The sequence below is a fragment of the Molothrus aeneus genome, chromosome 16, assembly GCF_037042795.1.
Source record: "Molothrus aeneus isolate 106 chromosome 16, BPBGC_Maene_1.0, whole genome shotgun sequence".
NCBI lineage: Eukaryota > Metazoa > Chordata > Aves > Passeriformes > Icteridae > Molothrus > Molothrus aeneus.
The window spans coordinates 8,595,948-8,621,108 of record NC_089661.1 but is presented as its reverse complement, the minus strand read 5'-3'; the positions used below and the strand labels follow the sequence as shown (position 1 = coordinate 8,621,108).

Sequence of the window (25,161 nt, the reverse complement as noted above, 5' to 3'; positions counted from 1 at the left end):
TCTTAGTTGTATTACTTCCAATCAATCCTTTATAGAAAAAGACATGTAAAGTTCCAGTTTACAAGCAATAGTTTTACACAGATGAAAATTTGATAAGTAGACACTCTTAGTTCTGATGGCTTCCTCAAAGCTGCTTTTAAGTGACTGCAATAAACTGTAAAAATGGCTCAGAAAAATGAACCCAGTTCACACAAGTTACTTCACAGCCATTACAATGTTTCAGTCTTTAAAAACAACTGCACTTTAATATACTTCGGCTTATTTAACCAGTACTGCAGATAAAAGCTGATAAAACAGGTAAAACAATATAACTGTGAGAAAAATATTTTTAAACACACAACTTTTATTTACAGTTAGGTACAAATTCCCTTTATATTTAGTCAACAACACATGGAGGGAGCCTGACTGCATCGAGGTGATGCCAGTCCTGGGGGAAGGCTGTCACCAACACCACTGCTGCAAAACAACCCCAGCAGGTGGATATTCCCTATCACAGTAAAAAACCCAAGTCCCGACGCATTTTAGAACCTGTTCTTCCAGTTTTTTCCTTCCATTTGGACGTAAAAAAAAGATGTTTGAGAGATTCTTTTATCATTAGTGCAAGAGAGGATGGCTGTGCCTTCACTCGGTGCTGCCTGTCCCTGCTCAGGGCTGGAATCCCTCGCTGCCATCGCTGTCCGTGCCCGTTTAGGGCTGGAATCCCTCGCTGCCATTGCTGTCCGTGCCTGTTTAGGGCTGGAATCCCCCGCTGCCATCGCTGCCGGTGCCTGCCCAGGGCTGGAATCCCCCGCTGCCATCGCTGTCCGTGCCCGTTTAGGGCTGGAATCCCTCGCTGCCATTGCTGCCGGTGCCTCTCCAGGGCTGGAATCCCTCGCTGCCATCGCTGTCCGTGCCCGTTTAGGGCTGGAATCCCTCGCTGCCATCGCTGTCCGTGCCCGTTTAGGGCTGGAATCCCTCGCTGCCGTCGCTGTCCTCGCCCAGCGCCGCTGCCCGGGCGCGCAGGGCGAGCGCCACGGCGCGGGACGGGCTGGGCTCGCCGCCTGCTCGGCCCAAGGCAAACAGCGTTAGAGGGGGCGGCCACCCCACCGGAACGGCCCCTGCTCTGCAGGGATCGCTTCTGTCAAGTTTTTGCCATGAAGTTACATGGAATTGAGACTGCCATGCAAGGTCCCATGGCCTTATTTTACTCTGAGCAGGATGATGTCCTAGGGACTCTACCCCCTTTCACACCAACACATGAAGTCTGTTTCTAAACTGATTTAAAGTTCTTGCCTATCTCTTGGGTGCTCCCATAAGACAAAATGGCTCATTTACCCAGGAATTTCACTCTCTAGTACACAGAAGCTGGTGGTCAGGCTTTAGAAGTCACCTCCAACACAGAACAAGCTGCAAAAAGCAGTCTGTAGAAAAAATTCACCCCACAAGCCCAGTTGTAGGGGGATAGAATATAAGAAAATAAAGATAGTGTAGAAAGTAATCTTACCCTAAGGAGTTACAGCTGGGCCAATTAGCAAAGATTAGGAGCAGGCCTGAATTTAACAGGCCACAGCTGAGACCAATGAGAAGAAGATGCTATAAAAGAATGGGATGGGCTGGGTGAGAAGGGAGCTGGAGTCAGTGGCTGCTTTGTGAAGAAGAAAGAGTCAGTGCTCTGAGGAGCTGCCCATGAGAAACACCAAGAAGGTCTGAAACTTTTGTGATAAGGAGACAACAGTATGGAACCCCTGCAGTAAGATGGCAACACCCAGTCATTTTGTTTTCTCTATACACAAGATGCTAAAATGCTGTGTCCCTGACATGCAGCTGTCACACACTGTGTCTGTGCATCAAACATTTTTACTGAGCTGAATTTTTAAGAGTTTCCCGTGTTTTATCTTACTTGCTTACCTGGTGGAAAGTCACTGTTGCTTGAGATCTCAACAGAAAAGGGATGCTGAAAACAAAATTCACAAGCAGATTTAGGTCATGGTTTCCCTCCTGTGTGTGTTATCTTGTATTTGAAAAGATACCAGTTATCTGTAACAAAACCATGCTCTCCAAGTCTTGAGCAGGTTTGTGATTATGAGTGTTCAATAGCTATTCTGATCACGTTTTTATATCTGCTCAAGTTAGTCTTTAAAGTTATTTCCATGCATACAGGCCTTTGCCACACATATGCCCATCACCTATGCCACACCCCAGATTCTGTGTAGGGGAATCTACATTTCCCTCTTTTGCCCATCTCACCTCATTGTAGGATGTGTTTTGGTTTCTGTCAAATGCCCTTTCTGCGTAGCATGGCACCTCCTGGGCAGGTTGCATGGATGGGTGGTATGAAGAGAAGCTTCTCTGAAAAAGAGTTTGGCATCAGCAGTCTGTGATCTGGCTTCCATCTGTGACTGTGTGGTCAGCACTGCTCATCTCCCTTGTCTCAGGGAGATGGCCTTTCTCCTAAAGCCACAGTGAGATCATTCTGGCATCTCCTTCTGAAATCTGACCTTAACAACTACAAGAACATCCACACTTGGGAGATGACAAATCTCCCTCTCAGCAGTCCCACTCCTAACACTCAAAACAGGCAGATGTTGTCTGAAAATCCCCAGGATGTAGAAAATGTCCCTCATATTCAGCTTACCTCTTTACAGTCAATATTTATTTGTATTATCACACACATATTTATAGTTAACAACAGATCAATATCAATTATTATCCATTCTTGGTTTTTTATTTATGTAATCATTTTAATTATAGCCAGTCATACAGGGGGATTTGGTTTTTTGGGAGGAAGGAGAGGAACCTACCAAATACTTTTTCTCTATCAGTATTTACGTCAAGGAGTTTTTACTCAACCCAAATAAAAACACCAGACAGCACCTATATGGCCACATTTTAGCACTAGTTTGATGGCTCAGCAGGCAGGACGGCCTTGAAAAATAAATTCAAGTTCAGTTATCAGTGTTGTATGGGATTTAAAATAGGGTTAGGTCAAAGCACTCAGTTTTACCTCAGCTGAAAATAACCACAAATCACAAGCCCCTAAGGAAATCCATTGCTGGGGAGGAAGGCAGCCTCCTCCTTAGCCTAGGCAAGGTTCAGGTGTGACCAAACCCTTTGGTGACCATCACTGCACATGAACATTAGGAATGTTTTCTTGAAGTTTCATAACCATAAATTATGTCTGGTGAGGCTAAGGACTTTTCTATACCCAGACTGAATTCCAGCCTGGAACAAATAATTAGGGAACATTCACAGCATCCTTTTGCTGTCTGGAGTTAAGTAGCAAGCATTTAGATGAAGTTTGAAGTACAGCCTTTTCCCAAACCAGCAGGCTGTTTGCACAGCTGGAGGAGCCCCATGGACCTGCCCCAAGCAATTAAACAGCAGCAGCTGAGCAGTCACACTGACCTGCTGGCCTCTTCCTCCCCGGGCAGACGAGCTTCTCTTTGCCCTTTGCTCTGTTCGTAGCTTTTTGAGTAGAAACATCTTATCTTTTCCTGCCTGTAGTCAAGATACATTTGATCATTAGCTGGAATGCACTAATTATCCTTGAGAGGCTCAAGGCCTGTAAGTAACCAGTGACCAAGATAATTCCTTCTATTCTAAAACAATCTGTCTACAGAGGGAGCTGCAGCAACACATCTTGAAGATAAAATTCTTTTGCTACAACTCTTTGTGAGTTAGATTTCCCTGTAACTCCCATGAGGAAGGGCTCCCACCCTCCTTTGCACAGTTATAGACAAAACAGGTTACAGCCCCACAAAGCTGGATGAGACAATCAACACAGAAGCCAAATCATACAAAAGATACAAATGAAAGCCAAACTTACATTTAAAATTTGGTTACGTAAGAGTTTGGTCATGGTCTTTCTTGCTTGTATTATTTGCCAGTAAAGATAAATAACAATTCTAAACAAAACAAAACAAAAGGTCGATCATATAAGCACTTTATTCTAGTCAGTGTCTAGATAGAAATGTATCTTGTTCATTTTAACCCATTAAAAGACTTATATACACACATCTCTGTACACACACACAAAAAATAGATGTATACAATTACTCAAGGAATGGCAAACACATGGATTTGCCTAAAACAAGGCAAATGCATGAAATTGCTTAAAACATTCTTTTGTAAAAGACCCAAAAATTTGTGGACTTGTATTCAAGATGAGAGGTCATTTAAGCGAGTCAACAGTACAAGATGCATTTCAGATAACAAAATAACATAAAATGACTTTGTCATTGCCAGTTTTTCCCACTTAAGGCCTTTTTCTAGTTCTTTTCATTAGCAGATACTTACAGTACAACAGTAGAGATGATGAAGAAGAAAAGTTCACTTGAAATTAAATTGTGGTAGATCCACACTACCCATTTTGAGACAGTGTAGCTTTCCAGTATCTGTATCCACTCATCCACTGAAGCATACATGGAAGGCAAACCTCTGAAAGGACCACATTCTTCTGAAGGTTTTAACCTGAGATTGTGGGAAAACAGCTACTTAAAGCTTTGTATGTTAGCCAGTGAATTAGTTAATATTGTAATTTTGTACATCAAGATGCTCCTCAGTTTTCTATAGCCCTCTAATGTCTTTGGACTCCCAGGGTACTTCCATGATCTGTATTTCATTTTTAACTTGTGTTCCTCTCCAGCCATTAAATGCCCACCCCAGACAATGCAGTGAGACATGAGTCCTTGCTGCAATGGATCAGCACCAAGCCCTGTAAGCACAACCTTGACATAAATATAACCTGTCAATCACTGTAGCACACACTACAGGAAATTGAAAAACTGGATTTTTTTAACATTTCACCACAAGGTGAAATCATTTCACCTTGCCTTCAGGGACATGAGTCACTGCAGATCTTCAGTAACAACAGAAGGTGGTAAAATAAGACAGCTCATTGTAAGAATTAACATTGTCAGGTAGACTGAAAAAGGAAAGTGTTTGCTTTGAAACTGAACCACTCCAGACAGTCTGAATTTCCCACTTGCCCTCAGGAAATGATAGCTCTGACAGCTTTCATCCCATCTGATTTCATGTGTCTCACTAAATACCAAAATCATGTTGCTGACTATTGTCAAGAGAAAAGTGTATCCATGCTGCCCTCCTTCCTGTGACCAGAGTCACACACACAGAACCAAAGCAGCTTTGAAATACTGGTAACAACCCAGATGCATTACTACAGGGTCAGCCTGCCTGCAGAAAGAGCCTCTGAAGTTCAGAAATAATCCAGAAGCTGATCTCAACTGAGTTTTCCCAGGTGTTTCTCTGCTGCAGACCCAGAATCCCCTATACTCTAAGTAAGCTGGGAACTAGGACTTGGTCACAGAAACTTTTTTAAGAGGAGGAAAAGTAGAATTTTATGCCTTTAAACAGGAATCCAAAACTTTATTTCTCCTCCCACTTCCTCATGGGACAAGTTACTCAGTGAGTCACATTCTCACAAGCTCACAGAGCAGATCTTGTTTTCAGAGTACAGAACAACTCATGAACACCTGAAACCTTCCACCAGCAGTTAATACAACTTCTTTTATAGAGAAATGCACACTCCTCTGCCTGGTATCAGGTCACACAGCCCAATTGAGTAGGCCTGGATGCCAGTGATCTTCCATACCTCCAGACAGTGACTCCAATGACAGACAGGACTCCAAGGAAGGAAGGACAAAAGAGCAGGAAAATGAAGGATGTGGTCATTTGAGCAGTTCTCCAGACTTTGCGAGGGGGCTGGCAATTCCTCATCAGACTGACCTTTAAAGAGAGGAAGGTACTTTGGAATGCTGCTACCTGCCACTTCAACTTGGTTTAAGTCAATCTGAAATTGCTGAAATAGCATCTATCAGAAATTTCCAAGACCAACTTCTATGTGAATTTGATAGATAAAGTGTAGTTTTATAAAACTTCAATAATATAGTCTTAAAATAGTAAGAAGCAAAATGAGGTTCTGATGGGTTCTTCAGAAGTCTGCTGGGTAGAGTTTGCTTTTGTAGCATATGCAAACTCATGGTTCAGGGAAATTTTAATCCATCTTTCCACCTACAGCTTTGTTCTTCTACATTCAACACTACAAACTGCTTCACAACCTAACAAACAACTTCTCATCTGGTCATAGTACCAAGACAAACAATTCTGAAAAAAAGACATTTCCACCATGATCTTCATCTGAATCACCCTGCTTACACCTAGATAACTTCACAGAGGGGAGTTGCTGGGGAGTAACTGAGAGGCCAAAGTCCCAGCCACAGGCTGAGTGTCTATATTGACATATGCACTCGCCCACTGTTAATTCTCCAGTTTAATTTTACTACTTTATTATTTATGATGAATACATACAAAGTTTGTTACCTTTTTCACAAAAAATACTATAAGAAATGCTATCATCTGGATACCAGGCAACAGAGGTGAGAACAGGATACCAATCCTACAAGGAAGGATTTATAGGAGAAAAAAGTTACATCTTCACTAGTCACCATTCAGTTCTCAGTGCACTGAAAGCAGAAAAATACCACAGTAACTTCATATACAGATAGTGTGGGATTAGTTGGAAATGTGATTTTATTACCCTTGATCCTCTTACAGTAAGTCCACCTTTGAAAATATGCAATTTCAAATACACATGTTATGTACAGATCTGCAGAACCCTCTTATAACTGGAGTAACATACTCATTCTAGGAAATAAGGCATCTTTTCCAGCATTTAATACTGAGACCATTTCATCAAGAACATCATCCCTGTGAGGAAGTAAACAAAACTCCAGGATATTCCTACAGGAACCTATCGGGTTTCTCCCAGACCAGGTGGCCACCAGGTAAATTACTGACTGAAGGTATTGTTACTTTGGCAAGTCACAATCCTTACCAAAGGCACTGAACAGCTCATCTCCCAGTTATTTATCCTGTTCTTTCTGGGAAACACCCACAAACATCAGAATAAGATTTTTTCCATGATAGTTCTACATGCAAATGAAGTTTTGGCTGTAAATGTAACACTTACCAGGTCAAAGTCTGTGCATAGATCAAATCTAAAACATTTCGTCCAATATCAAATTCTGGCAGCTCCAGGCTCACACAGACTGTAGTTCCAATAATTCTGGGGAGAAAAAAAACCTATAGTACAACAGCAATTGCTAAATGATAAAGTCCTCTGTAGAAATCCCTGTAAATGACCTTCTGAAAACAAGCATCTGTGACAAATTATTTAGAGGCTGCATTACTGTCATGCAAAGAAGCCACAACTCGTTCATTAGACAGCGCAGCAAAAATGAATCAATTTGGCAAAAAAAAAATCCTGTAAAATAAAGGAGGGTTGAAGTAAGACCTAGTATATGTTGCACACAACTGAAACAGAGAACCAACAAGGATTTCCTACTGCATCAGTACATATCTATACTATAGTAACTACTTGTTGCTTTAAGCACAAGTATTCTTCTGCTAAAGCAGCTGAAATGTCCAGGGACCTCAGAACAAAACTGTAACAGCTTTTTCAGGTCCTGAGAATTTTAATCATTAATAAAAAAAATGAAATTTGTACACTGATACTCTTAATGTACCCTCAAATACATCCTACTTCAAACTAACTGAGGTTGCAAGGAGCTGAAACAGACAGGTAAGCAAGTACTGAGAGGATTCCTACTGAGGACCAACAATCCCTTTTAGTCACCTCAGTTTTCCTGAGCTGGGGAAACAGTTTTTTGCTTGTTGTGGCGAGAGCAATAAGGATTTTGGTAACTATCATATCTTGATACCACCTTATCAACTACTTCACCAACAGAGCTGGGCTTTCAGGAGGTTACTCTGAGCACAAAATATTAAATACAAGCAATTGTACTTTGAACCTTTCACATGTCTACGTCAGGTGCTTCTGCCCAGCTTATGAGAGGCCATTCCTCACAGCTGACATTGCAGTTTTAGTTCTGTGACTTTCTGCTGGGAGGTGGTTTCCTACCGAACACAAGAACGGGAGGATTAAAGTACACTGGCAAGAGCTGTGGAGGAAAAGTCCTCAAGAACTTCTCAACATTGTCTTGTGTAAACTAAAGAAGAAGTTAACAAAGCCCTACCTTGTAAACCAGTCTTGTTCAAATCATGGGCAGAGAGCAAACAATGGATCTCCTACACAAAAGTATGGCCAGGGATCTAAATGCTCTGCAGAGCTGGCAAGCACTTAAATACTGCCTAAGCTATAAGCAATGTTTGGCATTAAGAAGGTTCACACAATAGATGACAGAAGTAAATGACTTTTTCCTTACATCCAGTCCACAATACTTTCTCATTTATCATGCTGGAGACCTCTACCTTTGAGAGACTCATTATATGCTTAATAAGACTGATAAAATCAGATTTAAACTTGTGGACACTGTAGTGACATAACTGAGAAGGAAAAAATCACAGTGGGTACACCAAGGAAAGGCAGCAGTGTGCCCATGCTTATGCAGAGAAGATGGATTTGTGCTTGAGACAACTGATTGTCACCTCAGCCTCAGGAAATCCATGAGAGTAGAATGTGGCTTCCCTCCTGCATGTGCTTCCCTCTCCAAAGGGAAAAAGGACACACTGACCTCCTTCTAAGGAGGAACAGCAATAGACACAAGGCATGTACACAGAGACTCTGCCTGGTAGGGAAAATCAAGGAAACTTCAGTGGTGCCACAGCCATGCTTCTGCTGGACTTTTCTCACATGGAGAAAACAGATCACATCTTTGGTTAATGAATGAAAAGGAGATTAGAAAAGTAGTACTCACCTTCGTAAAAACTCTCCAAAGAAAGAGCCAAGCAAACAAAATATGAAGTCAACTAGAACAAGACGATAGATATCTTGGCCAACCAAAGTTTCCCAGCACTTTAAGAAACAGAAGAAAAAAAAATCAAATTAGAATTTAAAAATGATGCCATTTAAACATTGTTCCCACATGCTTGGGCATCTGAAACTTGATCAAAGATCTGAAATCTTGATCAAATACATTCTAGCAGCCTGGCAAATCATGGTTGACTTCTCAGTGAACAATGCTGCCATCCAGCTGAGACCTGAGCTGGGCCATTCATTTTTTTCTAGACTTGATTTCTCTCAAGTTGCTAATAAAAATTGTTAGGGTAAGAAACTCAGCTTCCCACGACACCCCATGTGCTTCTCTTTGCTGAAGCAAGTCTCTTATCCAAGTGGTTCCTAACCTGGCACTGCAAGTCAGAGATTTGTGTTTTGAAACTTTACCTGTGACTCTGAGGTAGCCACGATGTTCAGCCAGTAGTAGCACAGTATTCCAACAATTGACATTTTCAGGATGGTATTTCTAAAAAGAAGAAGTAACAGTAACTGGTCCATAGCTGGAGGGAGTGATGGCAGGATGACCACTGGTTACACTTTTTACCTCCTCTTGGCACTGCAGAGTGCCAGGGCTCTCCTGGGAGCTCAGGTGTGGCATTGTTCTATTGTCCTGGAAGGAGGGGAGCTGGGCATGACAACCTTGGCACAACATCTGCTTAACAGGCTGCTGGCTGGCTGTGGGGGCTCCTCAGGGGAGGGAGGGATGAGGGACACCAGGGGTTAGGCAGGGTGAATTCCAGGCATCTGTTTTTAAGTGAGATGACCTCAGTCCTCTGTCTGTTACCCTTCCTTTCCTGGGGAGGGGCCAACAGCCCAGGGGCCATCAAGGAGTGCTACAAGCCCAGTGTCACAGTGCACCCAGCTGACAGGGAAACCATTCCTCATCCTCATGCACAGATATAACATCCCAGAAGCTCATGAAAGACAAAAGGTCATGATGACAAGAGTGTACAGAAGCCTTTGGAGAATATGAACTCTCCTCCATAGCTCCCTATTGCCCCACACCACCCAGACACAACTTTGTATCAAGAAGAACTCAGACAACTTCAGGCTGAAAGCACTAAGAGGTGGCAGCAAGAAATACCTGATAATAGTGACATATATGTGCTGTCCAGGAGTCTGAAACTTCTCCAGGTGCCCGACCCAGGAGAAGAAGAATGGGATCAATGTGTTGAGGAGAGATACAATCACAGGTAGCACCAACATGGCAGTTTGTCTCTGTAGATCATTGCTATACCCTTTCATAAACAGCTAAGAGAGGAAAGAAACATAATGAAACAACCCAAACTTAGAGCCTTAACCAAAATGCTGTCTCAAGGTGTGTCCACAGGGAAGCCCCCTGGCTCACCTCCCTGGATGTTCTCAGGTTGGAGAGTCTCATGTTTTAGGGGCCCATGAGCAGCAGCACAGTGACCCTCTCCCCTTCCCCTAAATTATGTGGGACCAAGGGTGGGAGCTCCAACTCCAAAGCAGCTCCTGGGGAAGAAGGGACAGGTCCTGCTGAGGCTGCTTCTTGCTGTTTCTCACCAGATGCACTGTCCCTAAGCTGACCATGGGCCCAGGCAAACAGCTGCTGGAGAGAGGAGGAGATTTGCTCAGACCCCTCATCTCCCTCACTCTTGCCACAGTCCCCAGTGGGGCAGGCCTTGCAAAGCAGCTCCTTAGGGCCAGCAGAATTTGTGTGTGCCCTGGCAGTAACAACAGCTCTGCCTGCCTGTGCTCCTCGTAGTGAACAGAGCAGTGCTCACACTCAGTGTGAAATACCTATGTGGAAAATGCCAATTCTGGCCTTACCTCGAGGTTATTAATGGAGAGAAAGTAAACACCAGTAGAAGCAGCTACTGCTGTTGCCAGGGAAACAACCCAAGCAAGGAGATGAGTAGCAATACGACCAACTCTCTCCTTCACAGAAAAATTTAGAACTTCTTTGTTTACTTCAGTGAGATCTTCCTGCAAAGAAACAATTCCTGATGAAGATGTTCTTAGTCAACAGCAGAAGGCAAAACTTGTTTCAGGGCACTACCAGAGAAACTGAATGAAAGATTATTGCTCTAGAAGATGGGCAGAGTAATATCCTAGGAACATTTACTGGGCAATTTTGTGTTCCTGTCCTAGAAGTCAAGTTTCACAGAAAATATTTCCAGCCTGCCTTTTGTTTATAAAATAGTTAAATAGCAGGAAGGAGAGAAACCTGAACAAATACTCTGTATGGCAAATATTTAATAGTCACAGAAACTCCTTCAATAGAACAGAAGCACACAAATATTTATATGTAGCTCAATGAGAAAAGGGAAACAAGCAGCTAAGCCAATGCCAGGAGCTCAGACCAAATGAAACACAGGAAGTCAGGAAGATTTAAATCTCTTAGGTACAGAACTAGCACACTTGTGTTACTCTGCCAGAGACTTGTATGTGCACACACAAATTTGTATGCACAACTCAGTTTCTAACAAAATGACTAACACACATTAGTTTTGTGCCTCTTGTGGTTTGTACCTTTATTTGTGTGAGGAGATTCTTTTGTTGCAGCTTTACAGCTTTTTCATTGGTTATATTGAAGTCCCAAGTACAGAGCAGCTTGCTGGCATTCACAGAGAATGCCTTTGTTAACTTAACAAAGTTCCTGGAGAAGAATCTTGCCATGCTGCAATGAAAACTAAATTGGTCAGATGTGTAACAGGGAAATTCATCAAGTCTGTACAGCAGGGCAAGGAGGGAGATTTGTCAGCTTTTCCATCCCATCACAAGTTTATTGGACCTATGTCAGAGCATGTCACATACAACAATGTGGAAAATAAACATTAATGTAAGGAATTCTAGCATTTCCATCTCAAGATTGTTGCTGACAATCTTTACCTCTGGAAGGCCACATCCATAAGAAACAATATTAGGAGCAACAGCTTACAAAAGGGGATCACAATATTCCCAGTTTGAAATGGGATTCTCTGTATGTCCTTCACTCTTTTGCAGTTGTTTTTAATTTCTGTAATAAAGGTTTGATTCCTAGAGACAATCTTTTGAGCAGAAATTTCTACTTAAACTCTACCCCTGTAAATAAGGACTTACAGAAACATACTCAAGTAATTATTACCTCTAACTGTTGGCAGGATGGGGTTTTTAATTGTGTGGGTATTTTCCCCTTAATATAAGAGAAACAGGAATTCACAGTCAGTTTACCTGAACAACAAGATAAGAAAACTGATGACAAAATATATTCCAACAGTGAAAATATAGGCCAGCTGCATGTTGTAAGATGGACCATTCTCCACTTTACTGATTGTAGCATTGGTGTAAAAGCCATAGTAGAGCACTGTTTGTTGAAAATAACCCTGAAAAGACAAGGACATAATTCAGAATATTTGCTATCACCTCCATGGTAGGAAGCATAATAATCTGAAGACAAATTACTGGAGGTGGGAGCTGTCCTATTCCTTATTATGAAACCACAGGTGTGATTAAATTTAACACTTACAGCTCCAGTGAGCAGCTCCAGGCCCGTGAATGAAAGGTTATTTGGTTCTGCTGCAAGAAACTGAGGAATTGTGATGAAACCAAAGTTTATGAGGAATGAGAAGATGTTCAAATTTAGCAGCCACTTCAAGAAAACAAAGTAAGAAAGAACACTTGTTCCAAACTCAGCACCAATGATCTTCAGAGTCTTGTGCCATGGCTGCAGTTGTTGAAAACATTCTGAAAGGGTATTTCCAAATCTCTGAAATGACTGCAGGGAAAAAGAGGAGAGGCATGAATCTCAGCAAGCAAACAGGACTCAACTTCACAGAATGAAGCTTCACATTTTAATGTTGCAAGAATACACATTTTAATGTAGTTAAGAATGGATTTGCCCCACTCCATGCACCATAAGATGATGAACTGGTGCTCCTGCAGTGCAAGTCATTGTTAATGAACACTGCAGCAATTAACTGGATCTTTGGTTGGTAACATGAAGAGAGACACCAGATGCCTCTGGAGGCAGTGGTAACACTGCAGCTAGAGTGGTTTGCTCTGTTGTGACTGACAGAAGTTTCTGGCACTTACCACTGCTACTCCCTGTGTACACTGAGCACCACGATGCCTTGATTTTTTGGTTATTTCTTTCAGAACCTTGTTTCTGTGGAAGAGCAGGGCAGGGGTGACAAGCATTATAGTATGAGTTGCAATTGAATCAAGAAGCCAAAGAAGATGCTGCAAATACAGTTTCACCCCTGTGCACATGAACAGAATTAGTACCACGTGCAGATGCTCTTACTGGTTCATTTCATATCAGCTGATACCTTGGCTCCTGTCCCTGCTATGACAGCATGTTCTAACCCCTCCACTGACTCACACTGGCAGCAGAATTTACATATATTTTGTAAGGAGACAAAAGGGTGGTTGAGATCATGTGGTCTCTTCTCCATTTTTGATGGCCAACATCCAAGTTTCCTTTGAAAATAAATCTCAGGTTATCATTTATAACCAAATCTCAGGACCTTGATATTCTGTTTTATATTACCGTGAGAGATTCTTCTTATCTCCATCATTAAATTATTTTCTCTTGCAAGACATTAAATTTTAAAAGTGCATTAAAAAGTACTTTGTCATAAAGTGGTAAACCAAAGTTCAGCAAATGGCAAACTCCCATAGTTGATAGCTAGATGTGAATTTTAAACATTTGCAACTTCTAGAAAATGTTTGTAAACATTTGCTAGAAGTAAATGTTTTTAAAACTAAACACAAACTTTTATTTTTACCTGATCTCTCTCTTTTGTCTCATGGTCTTTGGCATCTTCTGGATTGCTTTAACCCTTTCATTGCTGGACATACTTGCAAGACTTCCAACTAAATCTTCCTCTGCATCAAACCCACACAAAAAACAAAATTTGGGGATAAGAACACAGTAATTTTTATACACAACCAGAAATAGATATAACAACATCCCTCATTTATACTGCTACCAAGGTGTGTAAGCTGAGACTTAATTATTTTGCCCAGAATATCTTCAGCTCCCTCAAAACTCTAAATCAGATGCAAGTAGTCCAATAATGTTCACAGAAAGAGCTGCCATGTAAAGGAAAATTAAATACTGACACAACTCCAAGATTCTGGTCTACCTGATCACGTTTGATAGTTACACTTCTATCATGCTACATATTGACTTGAAAATTAAACTTTTGCTTCATTTATTCTGTAAGTTTAGTTGATCTAAGTGCCCCTACTTATCACTACCTAGGCCACAGACACCCCTCTCTGACCTGACAATCAGGCTGCTTCTGCATATTGGAATTTGATGCTAATTCCAGACACAGTGGCTGAAAGCAATCTATTAGCTGGTCAAACAAATTCTAATAAAGAGCTTAGCATTTCCTTCTACAATTTAACACCTTCATACTGCACTTAATTTCATTTATCATGGGATTTGAGTGTGTTAGGAGAGCATAAAAGATTAATCACTACCATAACACAAACCTAAGATGTCCCCATAAGCACAGAAGGGCTGTACACACAGTTCTGGTGAGAAACAGAGCAGCACCAACCACACCATCCTTGTACAAGACACTGTCAAATACTGAACCCCTTATCTAAACCCTACCTTCCTTGCACACTGGGTCTGTTTCAAGCATGCTGGAAGAAGTCATGAAGATCTCATCGGGTGGTCTTCGGTTGCGTCTCCGAACGAAGCTGTCTGAATTGAATAACACACGTTCTTTAGGAAGCCCAGAGAGTCCTGACAATTTCACTTAAGAAATTCAAATTTCACTTTGACAAGAACAAGCTAAAAGTCCATCCTTTAATCTCACTAACTTCATGCAAACACACTCCCCCACTCACTTCTTTCCTGGTTGTCTTTGACAAGCACAAGCATTTTTTCAGACAAATGCTGGAAAAGAGGTGCAGAACGCAGTCTTCATCTGTCATGGAGAACTCCATCTAACCCATTCACAAATGCACACATTCACTATTCAAGACTTTCTTCTTAGAAGACAAGGCCTTTCTTTAAAGAACCTTCCCCAGCCTTCAGGGGGATCATTTTGGAATCACACTCCTTCATGCTGAGTAAGTTCTATGTGCCAAACTCCCATTTCCCTGAGGTCAAAATGCAGCTGCTCTCTCCACCTCCTTTCATCCACTTACTCAAACAGGTGACTACACTCCTGAAAAGCATCTGCCTTCCAGCCATGACACAATTGAGTTTAGCCACAGCTTTCCTTGCCTGGCCTTCCCAGTAAGATAATGGCCAGTCCCAGTGTCACATCCCAGTGTGGAGCTCAGCTCTCTGATGTGGAAGAACCCCATTTATAACCCCTTTTATTATGTGAAGGTGTTCATACCTGAAAAGAAGGCTTTAAAATATTTATTAGTATGATTTTTTGGAGGCTGAGATTGACATGCAATATTGTGATGCACCACAATCCTTACCCTCTGATCCACTGGAAATTCCATGAGTGTAGGGATAATCCAGCATATGGGAGGTAGAAAGTGGGGTGTAAGTCAGTTCTGGCTCAGGCTCAAAGGTAAGATTGTCTGTTGAAGGAAATCAGAGTTACACAAAGCTGCAAAAGGCTGTGGGTTATTTACAGACACAGAATGCCAAGCCTATGACAAAATACAGATCTAGTGCCAACACAGCAACCTAGTTCCTCAACAAAACTCCCACGTCCCACCCCAATGTACATCCAAGTACTCAACACCTTACTCAGTCCATACAAGACAATATTTATTGATCTGTTAATACATCAATCCATGGATTTGCTAATAAAACACACGAACTGCTTAAAAAAACAAAAAGCTAAAAATATTTACAGAGTTGAGCTTTGCAGAGCAGCAAGACTCCCTCAGGACAGAGTCAAGTGTTATTTGTTCCAGGCATTCTCTAAGCTGGTCACATGAGAAATTACATACCTGAGAAATTTCCATATGGACTTGGGCTGGGTAAATCCTGGCTGTAGTCAGAGCCAGGTCCCAGGGAAACCATTGGGATGGCCACAGGGTAGTTCTGCTCCCTCCCTCTGTGCTCTCCATAGTAATCAGACTGAGATGAATCATAAGGAGTTGGGTGAGAGAATGGATTCCTTTGAGAGCTCCCCCTGTGTAAGCAATAAAAAAGAAAATCCTGACTGTCATAAAAACCCTCAATAGGTATCTTGAATTTGAGTACATTATGAAACAAACTGTGATACTGAGACATAGTTTGTATTTACAACTTCAACCACATAATTCTGATTTGATCATCAAATTAATTAAGAAGCTAACATTTTCTCCACCTGAAGTTAGCTTAGACTCTAACTAAACAGGAATACTGGCTTGGAAAACAAAGACAGCCAAGGATATATCCCACTGTAAAAATTACTGGAACTAAAAAATATGTACAACATTATGCCATAAATATATTTAACTAAAATTCATTCAACACGTAAAAAGTAAACACACCATTTCCTTGGAATGCTGCCTTCCTGGTAACAGTTTTAAAAATTTGTCTGAGAATGAAAACATAAAGGAGGGATTCAAATAAATCCACAAATTAAAACTCCAGAGAAGATCTTCTGCATATAAATGAATATTTCTTATGGCAAATTTACAGAGCAAAATTAAATAAACTCACCTTCTATCAATTTCCAATGTCTCTGAGAAGTGGTAGTCTGGATTTTCAAAGGCTTCATTGTAATGATAAGACATGGAAAGTCCTTGGTTTGAAGGATGAAATCTTCCTTATTTTTGTCTCTACTGCTTCATTACCATGTAAAAAGGAACACTGATTACAGACCTGATTACAAAACAGATGCAGGTGCATAAAAATTAAAAGGAAGGAACTCCATTTGAGCAACTTAGAAGATTCTACTAACAAATAACATGAAACAGTATAAATCAGCAGTGGTTGTAACTTCATCACCTCACCATTGGGAAATTGGGGTCCACCAGAAGTGGCAGGTCAAATAGGAACTCATATTTCTCTATAGTTAGGTCTCTCCAAACCTACAGAACTGCAGTGACACAGAAGTTTTCCCAACACTAATGAGGCCAGGCTTTAGAAGCATGTCAAAACATTGAGAAAAAATAAAGTTCTCTCTCTCCTCCTTAAACAGCAAAAGCCAAATGCACAAATTTTCTCAAAAAAATTAACTCCATTTCCAAAATGAAAGAGGAAGTGAAGCCTGCCCTGTTCCTTGCTAGCAGTGCATCCCTCAGCCCCAGTTGTGAATAAGGGACCTGAGGGACCGTGATTTTGTACAGAGCTGACAACATCTAGAGACTTATTCTTAATAAGGGCTCTTCTAATGGTTTAATGCCTCAATCCTTTAAATAGGCCTGGGTTTAGATTTCTCACAGAGTGCTCCATTTTCATCTTAAAAAAGCCAGACTTAGAACTTATTGAATGGGAGTCCTCATGAGCCAGTAAAAAGGGAACATTACATTAGAAGAAGAGAATCCAAATTAAGCAGGCAGTTCTTGCAATTAATCAAAAGTCATAGTCAAAATAAAAAAGGAAACTATTTTTAGCATTTCTTCTTAAAGGCACCATGCAAGTTTCCTAAGCTGGCAAGCTATTCCACAGCAGGGAAGGGAAAAATAAACGATAAAGGGCAAAGCTGGTAAAACCCATCAGAACCTATTTTTATTTCAGCTCCATTCCTAGAAAAGCAGAGCTGAATCTCATTTAACAGTAGTCTCAACAAACTTTTTCATTTGCAGTGGATTTTATTTGTGATGTAGCAAAGGAAGTATTATATGAAAAGTAGCTTCAAAATGGATAATTATAAGGTGTCTAGTTTCTGAGGGCTTTTCAAAATCTTACTCTGCAAAAAGAAGCTCTTAAATTACTGTTGTGTCATTTACATGCTTTAAGAGCTTGGAAGACAGTCTAAAATCCTACAGTGTGATGTAGTTGTAAAACATTGCCCAGGTTTTGCACTCTGACTTGCAGAATTATGCTTATAAACGCAAGGGACTGATTGAATTCAAAGTCCAACATTTGAATCAGAACTCTGACCACACTTTGATTACAGCATGAGGAAGGGTGCTCTGAGGCCCAGGCACTCAGCACCTCCAGTAAAAGCACACCAGGCAATGGGAGCACACAGTGCATCACCCTGCTGCTGCAAACAACAGGGTGTGATTGCTGCCAAAAAGAAACCAGAAACAATCTCTCCTAAGTGCCAAAAAGAAACCAGAAACAATCTCTCCTAAGTGACACTTGTGTTTCTTCAGGCAACAATTTCACACCTACAGAGACAGAGTCAGGTTCTCATGAAAGCACAAGAGTACTTAGCAAAGCCTTCTTTCCTCATCTCCAAAAAGACTTAATAAATGCCCCATGAATCCAAGGCTCTTTCATGAAAGAAATCCAAGGCTCTTACTTAAAAGTCATGAGAAGCTTAAATCTCCTGAAGAGATAGATTTCCTTTGACAGGAAGCACTTAGCTCTCGGTGATCTCTTGAGAACTAGCTCAGAATATATCGGAACTTCTGTACAAACCCTTCAGGAATTAGTACATTCTGCCCCTATATTCTATTTAAAAGCATGGAAATGATTCTTGAAAAATATTATCATGGTCTTCTGCAAAGACTTGCTTGGAAAACTAAACACCTCCTATAAATGTGGTTTATATTTCAAACTGCAATGAAAAGCTGAATAAGGAAACATTACTTTCTCAGGGGAAGAAAATTCTGAGACAATTCCCTTTGAAGAGTGTGCAAAATTACATTTTTCTATTTTTTTTTAAACTGGTTTCCCAGGAACCCAACTCTCTTGGACTCAGCTATCCAAAAAGCTGGGAAGTTTGCCAGCAGGGCAGCTGGAAAGCTGAGCACTGATCTAAACAGTTTGCCAACTTGCCTGGTCCTCATTGGAGCTGTAGAGAGCACAGACATTTTGATGGAAGTGTATGGGTTGTGCAGACTCAGCATTACCCATAAGCAAACTGGCAGAAAGCATCAGCCATCCATATCAACCAGCCAGAAGAAACAGATTAGCCTGGCTGGAAAATCTATCCAGCATTTCTTTCTCTTATTCATTTGAGAGACCTCAAGGCTTATCCATAAAGGCTTCCTCAGAAACTCAAAAAAGCCCAAGACAGATTCTCTGTTGGCTCTGCCATTATGCACTCTGTTTTCTTGGGTCTTATGATGCACTGCATGCCAGGATCACTATGAAAATCCACAGGGATATTTACAGTCTAACACTGAACCCAGCATCTGAAAATACAGTTTTTCCTCCACTCACAAAGTTTTAATGACTTGAAGTAAATTTTCCACGTATGCAGAGGCAAATTCAAATCTGACAGTTGATACATTTCTGACCAGTCATAGCTCACTGGAAAGAACCCAAAGCAGGTAATGCTCAAACTAAACCATCTCTTTGCTCTTTTCACCCTATGATGGAATGCAGCAAACCATAGTTCCAGGAAAAGATAGGACATTTAGACTTAGTTCTTCCTTAAAAAAATTATTTAGAAGGGAAAAAAATAGCTGGAAGACAGAGGTTATTTATGAAAGACACAAAGAAGGATCTTGATAAATTTTCCCTCTGCATAGTGGCATCCACTTTTGGGTTACATTTTTGGATTTCAGCAAGCAACTTATCTTGCTGAAACAAACAAATCCTGTGCACCTTCTCTGGAGTATAGCAGCGTTTAAGATCAGTGGGTTTAATGATCATTGATACGTAAATAAGTTAGAAGACCTGTGGAGGGCGGGTGCTTCCCACTTAAATCCTTCAACCCTGTAATGATACAGACCAGGAAACTCCAAGCAGTGCAGACTCATACTTCTGAATCATCTCCCAGAAAAATGACTGCCTTCAAGTCACAGATTAACAGCCTTGACAAAATATTCCAGGTTAGTTTAATCCCTTCCTGTGCAGGTAATGTTCTGCTATAGACACTAATCCTCATGTAGAATATAATAAAACAAACATGAGTGTCTTGCCAAAACAGCACTTTGTCCTGGCATCAAGCTTAAGGAAAGCCATTTAGACCTTCACGCTCCTTACCTGTAATCTCTCAGTAAAAAAAAGATTTCATTAAGTAAATCTTATTTGCACACATCTTAAAATGGAATAAAAATTGGGAATTCCAGAACTGCATCATAGATAACTTAATAATGTTGAATGAAGGAAATAGAACTCATGGAAGAAGTGATTCAGAGGGCTGAATGTGCTCTATATCCACAAAGATTGTTTAGTTTTGTAGGGTATGACTACACAGGTCTTCACTGTTACCCAAGTTTTATTCATGAATGCTTGTCCTGTTCAACATGTTCTATACATCATGATGATAAAGAACCAGATTGATTTCTGGAAGCCAAAAGTGAGTTTGAGAGACAAGCTGGAGTTTTCCATTCTGCATCAGCAGCTGGACTCCAGTACTGATCACTGCTCTTCCACTGTCTCAGTCCCAACAGTTTCAACACGTTTGCAAGAGACCAGGAAAGCCTCTCAGAAAATCTAAAGGGCTTGTGTACTGACACTAACCAAACACTGCACTGGGGAAAACCTCATCTCTAAATGATGTATTAACAGTGGAACCAAGTGAATCATACACGGAAGCAAAGCCACTTATCTTTACTGCATCTTGCCAAAGTACCCAACCAGCACCAACAAACACCACTTCTTCCAGGCCTCCCTGGGTGGTTTCATTGAGGTCAGCAGGGTCCATTAAAGGAACCAACATCAGCTCTGCTATTTTAGACCTAGAATTCAATTTAAGCAATCTAAACTGTGCCTTATTTACTCTTAATTCATTTTTCTGCACCTACTCACTTTTTTGCCTTATCCCTTCCATTTAACATTCCTCTTGTAATTCCTTCACAATATAGTAAGACTACAGTATTTTCATTGTGTTCACTTTCTTTGCAAGTTAAATCCTTTGTATCACCTGTGGTTGCTCAGACAAGGTTTTTGGGGAAGGACTGCCATCTACTTTGTGTATGCAGTGTCCCAGACAGGTTCCTACTTCTTCACCTGAGTTTAGAAACCTGCATTTTAAACATGCTCCAAAAACACCTAGAAAATTGTTACAATATGTAGTTAAATTTTAGTGATCAGTAAAGTGTTATTAAGTGGAAGCACATACAGTTTTTGCATAAAGGGAGTGGGTGAAAGTTCAGATACTTCATTAATTCTGTGAAATTTGTAGTACTTTCCCTAATCTACCACACACATCCCTGCTTCTTCACCCAAAAGGCTCCATAGACCCTATTCCTGTGGACTGAAGTACACATGACAATGACTTTGAAGGATCTAATCCTTTACCTGAAGGCTCCTTTGAGAGCAACTCTCTGTGTTTGGTGCTTTGTTGCTTTTATTCTCCTAAATCTGACCACAAGGGCAAATTTAATTCATTGGGAAAATCATAAGCACTGAGATATATAACTACTAAAAATAGAAAGAGCTGAAGAACAGGAACAGTATACCTGACAGAAAGAGGCAGGGTTATTAAGAATAAGAAACAGAACTCTACATTATTTCTTTAACCCTTGAAAAACATTATCTAGCTTGTATTGTGACCATTATGTGGAAAAAAAGGCTGAAGCAAGAATTGTTTCATATCAGTGCAAGTCAGTCTTGTGACTAAATTTCTAAAAAAGAATCACAAGGAAATGAGTACCTGGTTAGAATTAATTTTCTGCTTTGAATGGAAAGGCAGCCAACAACAGCAGGTCTATTAGGAGATACTGCTTACTAGAACAGTTCTGACTGAAAGAAAGCCATAAAAGAAAGCTGTGTTTATTCTGCACTTGCAATGGATACCTCTCCACTTGCAAGCTGCAAATTGCACTTTAATGAGCAGTATCAGTTACAGGAGTATCATTCACCAGTTCAAGTGGAAAAGCTTATGAAGACTACAAATATGATCATTTTGGATAATAAACAAGGGTTTGCATACACTCAAGGATCCTGGACTGAAAAAGGGCATTGTTCTCTTTGCAATTTGTGGCCTAACTTCCTCTTACGAGTACTGTTGTCCTGTTACTATTTGCACAAGCAGCATTTAACAGGACCCTGAGGGAAAACAAAAAGTATATCTGTCAGAATATTGGGAATACCAAGAAACTAGAACATTGCTAGGGGGAACCAGTCCAAGGAAGAGAACTGGTTTTGTCAAAATCCTTATATGCAGTTTTCAACATTTTTAACAAATAATTTCACATAAACTGAATACTTTTTAATTTTCCAGACAAAATGCAGCTCCATTAAAATCCAGTGTAGCCTACTGTCATGTTAAGGGTGTATTCTACAATGAACATAAACAACCTGTGGACTATACAAGCAGCAATTAGGGACTTTTTCACCAACACATGAAGAGGACACCATTGTAAAGTTCTAGTTCCTCTTAAACCTGCTCATGCAGCCATACCACACCACCTCAGCAGTTTATCACTCTCCAGGGTAAAAGTCCTTTGTCACTGACATATTTTATGAAAATCCTTTCACTAGGATTTTTCTCCTGAGAAGCTGAGAGGCCTCAGAAATGAAATGTAAACAATAACTATGTGATAGCTGTGGAATGTGGTCTGGAGATGGGTTTACCAACAGGTGCATCTTTGATTGGTTGCATGTGAATTGTTTTTAATTAATGGCCAATGACAGCCAGCTGTGTCGGACTCTGGGTCTGTCACAAGATTTTATTATCATTCCTTTCTAGCTTTCTGATGTCTCCTTTCTCTTTCTCTTTCATTAGTATAGTATTAGCACATCATTTTCTTTTAATATAATAGATATCATAAAATAATAAATCAGCCTTCTGAATCATGAAGTCAAGATTCTCATCTCTTCCCTCATCCTGGGGAAGAGATGAGAATCCTGGGACCTTCAAACACCACCACAGTCCTTCTGACAAAATTACTTTGGGGGGAAAAACAACAAACAGAACAAAAAACCACTAAAAGACTAAACCCAAAACCAAAAAAACCCCACTTCAAAATAGAGATGAATTGCTTTGGGTGGAGTATTGACATATCAGCCCAGCAGAAGTGCCGTTTCAACTGCATTCCTTATCACCTGCAGCCTGCTGTTCCCTCATCCTGCACTGGCTGTGCCGCACGGGCAGGGACGGACACGCGGCCTCACCTGAACTGTCGCACCTTGAACGTGGCTGCGGAGCCACTGAGCGGCTGCTTCTGCCACCAGAGCAGGGCCGGGCGGGAGGGGACAGGGTGGCAGGGCTGGCAGAGGGGACAGTGGTGACACTCAGGCAGAAGGGGGAAGCAGAAGTCAGCGCAGCTCCCGTGCAGTGCCCCTGCTTTCGCAGGTTTGCTTTCCTAACAGAGCATTACTAATGACAGCAGCTCAGCAATAAAATCCAGAACACGAAGATTGGCTTTTAGATGTACATTAAGTATTCTGCATAAAAACGTTTCAGCCTTTGTAGGTTAAAGAGTAAGTCTGTGTGTTTTGAGGGAGTAACAGAGTGAAGCACCACAAAGAACACGAAAACTGAAGCCCGAGATTTTCCCCACTTATTTAACACAAATTCCCGTTACCTATTGTAACACAAAAACCTTACAACCTGGAACACAAAAAAACTCACAACCTGGAAAGTACAGAGCCACATCCATTCACTAGCTAGCAGAACACCCAACACGCAACTTACACCAAACTGAAATGCCACGCTCCGGGCTGTGATCGCAGCCAGGTGCCGTCACCTCAGAGAGAGGGTGACACACTGGCTAAACACCTCAGGGAAGTGCGGCCGGTTCTCCCATGAGACCAGCCCGTCCAGCTGAAGGCAGAGGAAGCTCGGATGTGACCAACGGGCCGATAAAGCTGTGAGGCGCTGTTCGTGCAGCAGGGCTGACACCAAGCCCTGGGCGGATATTCACCTTGCAGCGAGCAGAAACCGAGTACGCTCCTGACATCCCCGCAGTCCGACTCTTACGGTTCCATCACTCCAAGTGAGCAGCAGCCGTTTGGAAGCGGCAGCACCTGTCGGGGCTGCGGTGGCTCCTCCCGCCCCACCGGGCCCCCCTCGGACCCTGCCCCCGGCCCTGCCCAGCCTCTCCGGGACGCAGAGCCCCGGAGCTGCCCATTGCGGCCGCTTACCTCGCTCCTGGGCTGGGAGAGGCTGCCCGGCCCCCCTCTCCCGCTCCAGGTGCCCGGGAGCCACAGCCCCGCCCCGCCGGCCGCCCCTCCCGCCGCCCGGCGCCGCCTTCGGTCCCCGTGTGGGGGACCCGCTGCGGCCGCCGGCTCCCCTTCCCTTCCCTTCCCTTCCCTTCCCTTTCCCCCGAACGGGATGTGCGCGGAAACGCTCCCCCGGAAAGGGGAGCTGAGGTCCTGCTCGTACAGCTCAAGAGACAGAAAAACAACAAAAACAACTCCCCGAAGTTCTTTGCTGTTACCTACCGTGCGACACATTGCTACGTTTCTCTTCGAACTCCAAGATGTTCACTCTCCTTCTCCCACGAATTTAAACATGCTTTCTTTTGGCCTGGGATAGCAACAACACCACAATAAAAGGACAGAGAGAAAGAGTTTTCAGACACAGGATGCATTTCCTTTATCGCTGGATTAATCACTTGTAAAGCAAAGGAACAATCTTTCCTCATATATTTTTACTTGAATTAAAGGAAGGCTCTTCTAAGGGTGAAAAATTAGTTCACTGTAGTGAACTCCAGCATATGTTCTCTAGCATAATCCACAATTCCTGGACAGGGTGTTTAACACCAGCCCTTCCTGTACTCTGTATGAACTAGAAAGAGTTTTCCTCTAGTCTGACACAAGAGATACTGATTTCTCTTGCCTTTCTCCTTTCCCTTCTTCTACCCATTTCATGCAGAGGTATGAAAAACTACAGACTGGACTAAACTCCAGCTGAGCATCAGGCAGGGTGCAACACAGAGTAGCCAACAAAGTGCTGGGGTGGTGCTTCTGACATGAATTTCTATCCCACAGCAGCTCAGCAGGGATGCCTGCCTCACCTTCCCTCACTCCACTGCAGCTGCACTCAGGGATCCCCCAGCACCCTGCAGGCACTGCCAGGGCCCTTCCCAAAGGCCAATGCTTTGGAGCAGGAGCATACTCAAACTGAATTAAAGGGCCAAATAGCCACCACTGGGTGGGCACAAACAAAGCAGGAAACAGGGTAAGGAAAAGGCTGGCTCTGCTGTCCCACACCTGTGGCCTGCCTTTTTCCTTTTTGCTAATACTGTATAGATTACAGACTCCCCCCCCCCCCCAGCTGCTTCTGTGTTGATATAGCTTCTTATGCCATTTTGGCATATTTTATCTCCCCAGAAAACCACACATCTTCAGACTTCTACCAACCATTCCTAATTAACTTCTCTGGTCAGCAAGACTAAAAATGCAAACAGATGAAAAATGCCCCTGTCAGCCTTCGGATTAATGCCAGCAGGGAACTGGTGATAAATCAATCTGCTCTGTGTTCAGAAGC

General features: G+C 41.9%; 1 protein-coding gene across 1 annotated transcript; it reads right to left on the bottom strand.

Moving 5' to 3' along the window:
• Positions 1-323: 323 nt before the first annotated feature.
• Positions 324-23,445, bottom strand: TMC5 (transmembrane channel like 5). Its single transcript, XM_066560788.1, has 23 exons — positions 23,365-23,445; positions 16,377-16,538; positions 15,677-15,861; positions 15,194-15,298; positions 14,367-14,459; positions 13,528-13,627; positions 12,833-12,905; positions 12,267-12,515; positions 11,972-12,123; positions 11,291-11,438; positions 10,589-10,744; positions 9,879-10,045; positions 9,182-9,260; positions 8,715-8,812; positions 6,968-7,063; positions 6,319-6,394; positions 5,591-5,724; positions 4,276-4,449; positions 3,806-3,884; positions 3,385-3,477; positions 2,227-2,328; positions 1,888-1,933; positions 324-1,040 (listed from the first exon to the last, which is right to left on the bottom strand). The coding sequence occupies exons 2-23, from the start codon at positions 16,448-16,450 to the stop codon at positions 940-942; spliced, it is 2,580 nt and encodes an 859-aa protein (XP_066416885.1). The 5' UTR covers positions 16,451-16,538; positions 23,365-23,445; the 3' UTR covers positions 324-939.
• Between the last annotated feature and the right edge of the window lie 1,716 nt (positions 23,446-25,161).

Excerpts from the sequence above, each read along its gene's own strand:
- TMC5 (XM_066560788.1), bottom strand. The coding sequence starts at position 16,450 with ATGTCTTATCATTACAATGAAGCCTTTGAAAATCCAGACTACCACTTC. Across the intron at positions 8,813-9,181 it reads TGGCTACCTCAGAGTCACAG|TGCTGGGAAACTTTGGTTGG; the intron begins GTAAAGTTTCAA and ends TGTTTCTTAAAG. Across the intron at positions 5,725-6,318 it reads TAGTATTTTTTGTGAAAAAG|GTCAGTCTGATGAGGAATTG; the intron begins GTAACAAACTTT and ends CTCTCTTTAAAG.